Below are 5,949 nucleotides of genomic sequence, written 5' to 3'. Positions count from 1 at the left end.
TCCTTCTCACTTGTCTCGCTCTTCTCGCCTCGGAAAGTGTCAAAGCTCTCGCGAAGGGCGGCAATGATTTCATCCTTATCGGTGCGCTCACCACGGGAGCTCTCGAGATGCTCGCGAAGTGCAGCAATGATGTCATCCTTGTCGCTCTTCTCACTCTTCTCGCTCCGGAAAGTGTCAAGACTCTCACGAAGAGCGGCTATGATCTCATCTTTGTCACTCTTCGGCGCTTCGGGCTCCGCACGAACAAGACTCATGTTCATCGACTCCCGGAGCTGCTCAAATTCATTTTTGATAATGCTAGCAATGTCTTGGCTCTTGGGAACTTTCTGAGCCTCTGAGACATCGCGAATGGCGTCGAGGATCTCGTCCTTATCACTTGAGGTGCTCTGTTCCGTCCGAAGGAGAGAGCTAATTGTAGATCGGAGGTGCTCAAACTCCTTCTCCATTGCATCGAGAAGCTCTGGGGTATCCGGGTTGCGAGGCACACTAGCCACTACGCTCTCGGCAATTGTCCTTTCCATGTCTGCCTGGAGCAGTCGGAACCCTTCCTTCACGGTGTCCATGATTTCATGCGTGCCAGAGGCTTCGGCGGCGGTAGCAGCGTAACCTTCAACCTCCTGTCGCACGACAGCGATGCCATCTTTGATTGCGTCCAGGATCTGCATTGTATCGTTCTCCTTGGCAAGAGACTGCTGCTTCAGCTCCTCTCTCATGCCGTCATGGTGCTCCATGACTCGTTCAAGGATCTGGTCCCCGACATGGTGGTTCTCGGCGTTGGCCTCGTGAAGACCAGCTGAGATAGCTTCCATGAGATCGTCCTTGTTCAATTCGATCTCCCGGGTCATGCTGTTCTGAGCCTCCAGGCCCTCGGCAATAGCAGCGAGAATTTCGTCGCGGGAAACTGTAGGCTGGATGTTGGTACTGACAGCCGACTGCTGGGCATAGAATGCGTCGTTGATCGCACTGGCGACATCCTCCTTGGTGACGTGTGGTTGCTCAAGCTGGCGAGCAGAGGTAAAGTGCGCTTGGACACCCTCTGCGACCGCGCTCAAGATCCCTTCGCGACCAAGGCCAGAGTCAAGTGACTCCCTCGTAAGTGCATTCTGGGATGCTACGGATTGGGTAACTGCCTGCAGTATATCTTCCCGAATAGCATCCAGCTTCTCGTCGTGCACAGATCGGGTAGCAGTCTGAGAGGTTTCGAGACATTCACGAATTGTGTGCACGATCTCGTCCTTGGTGATAGTGGGTGGTTGTTCGAACTGCTGCATACCCGCCTGTACAGCTGCCAGGACTTGATCATATGTGACAGCATCTTCATGCCGCGGCTGGTAGGCTTTGAGACCGTCTGACAAACATTCCAAGATCTCATCACGCTCAAGTCCAAAGTTCTCCAGCTCAATCTCGGGCTTGTATGTTTCCCAGGCATCTCTAACTGCATCCAGGATGTCGTCCTTCTCCATCGTGGCGCCCCTTGGCTCATCTCGCAAGTGTGACAAGTCGAGGTCATTAAAGGCCTGTTGGACAATGGAGTAAATCTCGGCGCCGTCCATCGCGGAGCGGAATTCTGACAGAGCAGTTGAATGCTGCTTGTTTTCGGTCACGATTGCTTCCAGCTGCTCCCTCAGGTCGCATAGACAGTCGTTGACAATAGCGGAAATCTCATCCTTTCCGGGGCCGGCTGGCTTGTCCTCTGCGGCCTCGCGAGCTATCTCGATCTCTTCCAGTTTCCGGGCCAGGTTTCGCCCCATGCCCAGCACCTCGCCGCGCAACTCGCGTACCAGTGCTTTCACTTCATTGGTCATCCCGCCTCCTTCAATCACGCTGTTCTTCACACGTCGCATGATCGATAGCATTTCTTCCGTCGTCTGCTCGTCAGAGTGGGACATTGAGCGTGTTGATAGTCGGCTATTGTCCCCGGTGACCATATCCAGGTCCGGAACGTATAAATGCTCCGAGTCCATGGATTTTGATCTGCCTGTCTTGAAAGCAGTAGAACCGGTGACAGAGGGTGCACGTGTCCGCACCAAAGCCTTACTCTCCGACTCATCTTTGATGATACTCAGGATCTCCTCCAGCATCTTTGTTGTCCTACTGTCAAGCGGTTCGCCGGAAGTGTCGGAGACGGGGCGGGCTTTAATCTCGTCGACCAATTCCGTGAGCTTTTCCTGACCTTCCTTGGTGGCCATTTCCCGGAGCACCTTCTCCAATAGCGCAATACTGGCCGATCCATCGGATATGGGCGTAGGCGAAGCGGCCAACTCGCGTTCCATTGCCGCCGCGAAGGGATTAGGACTTGGCATCCGTCCATAGCTCTTCTTCGAGTTCGGAGAACTATCCGATTCCCTATTGTTAACACCACTATCAGAACCCAGGAGAGCACTGAAATCAAACCTTGTGGCAGCATCAGGATCCAAGAACCTCGAATTCAAGTTGGAGGATAGCTCCCGGAGGCTTTTCCGGATATCCTCGTCTCGCGCATTCGTGGCGGCTTTCAGGCTAACGAGGTCTGTCGCATTGTCTTTGCTTCGGCGGCTGAGTTGGGCCATTTCGCGCTGGAGGTTGCTGGCAATGTCGGTGAGACTGTGGATTTGCGTGGACAAGGATTCGAAGCTGTAGTTAGGAGGACGACTCGGCCCCACGAACGGATCTGATTCGACGCTCTTCGGTTGCGAAGCAGGTTCGGGGGGCAGTTGCATGTTCTGCAGCGCGAGCATGGTGGCAGAGGGCGGGGTGCTTTCCCCAAGGATTGGTTTGGAGAGATACCGGGGCGAGATGAGCAAGTTCGGGGGCTCGTGCTCTGGCTCCGGCTCTTCTATCTCAGATTTCATTAAACTCTTCTCCGGCAGCTTTGTCGCTGAATCAAACGTTGACGCTCGTTGTGGCCGTTCCGGCGATTTGCTCTCTAGGTAGTTTAGGAACTCAGATCGCGGATCCGAGCTATTCTGAAATGACTGCATTCGCTTGTGAAATTGGCCTTTGATCAGAGATTTCTCCGGTGAAGGAGGTTTCGGTGGCATTGGGTTGGAGATATATGGGCTTGGGGCGTTTTCCCGCATCTTCTCTGTAAAGGTAGCCGCCATCGCTTGGATACCGGGCGAAACGTTGCCCTTCGTCGCCGGACTGGTCGAACCGGGGTTCATGGGCAGCGGCGGAGGCGCCCGTTCGGGATCTGAACTGTCCCACCTTCATTTCCACGATGTCAAGGTCAGTCTAAAGCAGTCTCTCGTTTGCCATTGGGCGGCAGAAAGCCATTGTTTAGGTGCTACTTGAGACATACATGGGAATTGGCTGGTTTCTGACAACGAGCTCCCGATCTCGGGAACCGTCGCGAGTGTGAGCCGCCGGCATTGTGAGACCTGGCTTATAGGATGAACTTCCTGTATTGTTCGTTCGTTGATGAAAAAATAACTTTGGGATCGGGGGCAAGAGGGGTTAATGTAGGTGGAATGCGCAGAAGAATGTTCGTCAATTAAGGTCGTTAGGCATATCAATTCGTCAAAACAAAGCAAAAGCAGATAACTCTTGGTCGCATCAAAGCACGTCGTACAACAGGGAAGCAAGGATTGTGAAAAACAGAACAGAAATAAAGAAAAAGTATCAAAGCGCTTGCTATCGAGGGATGGAGGGGAGGGGAGGAAGTAAACGACGAACGGATCACGACAGAAAAGATCCGAGTAGATCTTGGAGTAGATAATCAATTAAAAAAGAAGTAAAGTGACCCAAACAGCCGAGTGGAGTTTGAGAACTGGAGGGAGATTTTTAATGGTAGCTCATGGGGCATCAACCAGCATCGGGCCCAATCTCTCGTGTACACATCAAAGCTTCGTCCTAGCAACCGATAGACGCCCCGTTGCCGAGTAAACAATGCCGTCATGGGCGGTGAGAGAACATAGCGATCAAGAGAAAAGTTTGTCCGATGAGCCCCGGGCATCTCGGGCACTAAGCCTGTTGGGGAAACTCTCCCAGAACAGCTTAGCGACGGAGGATCGGTAATGCAACCAATGAGCGGTGGGCGCACAAAAGCCCTGAGCAAGCCCTGATTCTCAAGCGAAAAAAAGAACGTCGACGGCGGAGACTCTCTTTACTCGACCGAAGCACATCGACAACCAACCCCATCGACCTTGTTGCCGCCGGGACTTTCACAATGAAGTGTTAGTTGATCGCTCTACCACCCCGATTTTTGATTCACTACGTTTGAATGCCAGCTGACAGGATGTCGCGATAGTCATGAAAGTGGGCCGTGTGGCCATCATCACCCGTGGCCGTTACGCCGGTAAGAAGGTACGACACGAAATGATTCCCTTTTCCAGTTTCTGCGCGAGGCGGATTGTGTGCTATGGCATTTGTTTTGGCGGGAGCGAATGAATTTTTCAAATGGAAGACGACGAAAATTACGACACATTCAACGACATCCAGCGAGAGTTAGATGGGCGGAAGAATTGCGTGTTACGGTTTTCATGGATGAGACGTGTGAAGGGATGAAACTGACAGGACCGCTGGTATAGGTCGTCATTGTCCAGCCTAACGACACTGGCTCCAAGGCGCACCCCTTCGCCTATGCCGTCGTTGCCGGTATCGAGCGTTACCCCCTGAAGGTCACCCGCCGCATGGGTAAGAAGACCGTCGAGAAGCGCAGCCGCATCAAGCCTTTCATCAAGGTTGTCAACTACAACCACTTGATGCCCACCCGTTACACCCTCGAGCTCGAGGGTCTCAAGGGCTCCGTCACCAACGACACCTTCAAGGAGGTCTCCCAGCGTGAGGACGCCAAGAAGACCGTCAAGAAGGCCCTTGAGGACCGCTACACCAGCGGCAAGAACCGTTGGTTCTTCACTCCTCTTCGTACGTTTTTTTCTCAATTGTTCCTCATACATGGGCGTATACTGACCGGAGACAGGTTTCTAAACGGGGTTTTTTTGGGCGTTATGTCGTTTGAGCGCGCAAGGTCTTAGATGAGGCAAGAAAAAAAAGGGCATCGAGCACATTCGGTTCATGACACAAGAGGACGGATACCATAGCTGGCGGACGCATGGGGGAATGTATCGATGTACAAGTCCAGGACTTGGCCATTTTTCTTATTTGATAATGAAGGAGGCCACCGAGATCTGGCGTCCTCGCAATGAAATGGAAATATGAACAAATTCAAAATCTTCCTTTGTCTGAGATTGATACGATGTGACTACTACAGATTCCCGGACTATACCCCGTGGCTTGGACTACCGCAACACCTAAGTCTCAAAGTTTTTTTTTTTTTTTTTATCAATTTGACTCTGGACCATCCTCTGGATCATTTCCCTCCCCAAACCCACAACCCATGGAGATATATAACTATATCTTGTTTCCCCTCCCTCACGAACCATCAAGTCAAACCCCCCGAAGAGCCCACGTGCCGGAGCAGAGAGACAACTGCACCGTCCTCTTAGCGCATAAGAGATCCCCGCATCTTACGTATCTCCGCAATCAAGCAAACCGGAAGGACAGTAGCAGCAATCCGAAGAAGCGGGGAACACACAGCCATAGCAAAACATCAACATCCAGGGCCACCTCATCGCCGTAGCCGCTGTACTCCGGACGGAAGTGGAACGGCCGTCATCGTAGACGGACTGGACCGGTCCATGCATGCAGAGACCAAACATTGGGCGGCTAGTTGTCTAACGAATGGCCGTACGGCATGAGGTAGGTTACCTTAGTATGGGTTAGCGAGAGCTCGTATTGAGCGATCGAACTATAGTAACTAGTAGAGTTCTCTGGTTGATAATTGCGAGCGGCGTCTACGTTCCCTCTTGCGGGAGGGCTCCGCTGCGGTAGGAAGAGACGCGGATGGTGCCTGTCTGTGCTCTTGCTTGTGAATTGGGGATTGGTGTTTTCTCCACGGCTAGATCTAGGAGTTTTTATGTTGAGTTATTTTTATTTTTATTTTTATTCTTCTTTTTTTTTTTTTTTTTT

The 5,949-nt window shown here is 52.2% G+C and overlaps 2 protein-coding genes across 2 annotated transcripts in view; one reads left to right on the top strand and one right to left on the bottom strand.

Moving 5' to 3' along the window:
- The window catches only part of BDV27DRAFT_150827 (uncharacterized protein), a gene marked incomplete at both ends in the record, with an annotated part of 6,863 nt that extends 3,512 nt beyond the window's left edge, over positions 1-3,351 (bottom strand). The window contains 19 exons of the mRNA XM_032071280.1: positions 11-203; positions 246-513; positions 544-704; positions 735-866; positions 903-935; positions 972-1,001; positions 1,032-1,190; positions 1,227-1,403; positions 1,437-1,619; positions 1,650-1,718; positions 1,761-2,168; positions 2,202-2,318; positions 2,358-2,361; positions 2,395-2,468; positions 2,505-2,613; positions 2,647-2,736; positions 2,767-2,835; positions 2,869-3,177; positions 3,281-3,351. Coding sequence (XP_031921077.1) covers positions 11-203; positions 246-513; positions 544-704; positions 735-866; positions 903-935; positions 972-1,001; positions 1,032-1,190; positions 1,227-1,403; positions 1,437-1,619; positions 1,650-1,718; positions 1,761-2,168; positions 2,202-2,318; positions 2,358-2,361; positions 2,395-2,468; positions 2,505-2,613; positions 2,647-2,736; positions 2,767-2,835; positions 2,869-3,177; positions 3,281-3,351 — 2,656 coding nt within the window. The remainder of the gene's footprint in view (positions 1-10; positions 204-245; positions 514-543; positions 705-734; positions 867-902; positions 936-971; positions 1,002-1,031; positions 1,191-1,226; positions 1,404-1,436; positions 1,620-1,649; positions 1,719-1,760; positions 2,169-2,201; positions 2,319-2,357; positions 2,362-2,394; positions 2,469-2,504; positions 2,614-2,646; positions 2,737-2,766; positions 2,836-2,868; positions 3,178-3,280) is intronic.
- Positions 3,352-3,955: 604 nt separating this feature from the next.
- On the top strand, positions 3,956-5,226 carry BDV27DRAFT_138363 (60S ribosomal protein eL27). Its single transcript, XM_032069225.1, has 4 exons — positions 3,956-4,154; positions 4,229-4,284; positions 4,509-4,845; positions 4,901-5,226. Exons 1-4 carry the CDS (start codon positions 4,148-4,150, stop codon positions 4,906-4,908), a joined length of 408 nt encoding a protein of 135 aa, XP_031921076.1. The 5' UTR covers positions 3,956-4,147; the 3' UTR covers positions 4,909-5,226.
- The last annotated feature ends 723 nt before the right edge of the window (positions 5,227-5,949 follow it).

Source organism: Aspergillus caelatus (genome assembly GCF_009193585.1).
Source record: "Aspergillus caelatus strain CBS 763.97 unplaced genomic scaffold BDV27scaffold_376, whole genome shotgun sequence".
Classification (NCBI taxonomy): Eukaryota; Fungi; Ascomycota; class Eurotiomycetes; order Eurotiales; family Aspergillaceae; genus Aspergillus; species Aspergillus caelatus.
Note: the sequence above shows the minus strand (reverse complement) of the source record. Positions and strands in the feature narration are given on the sequence as shown.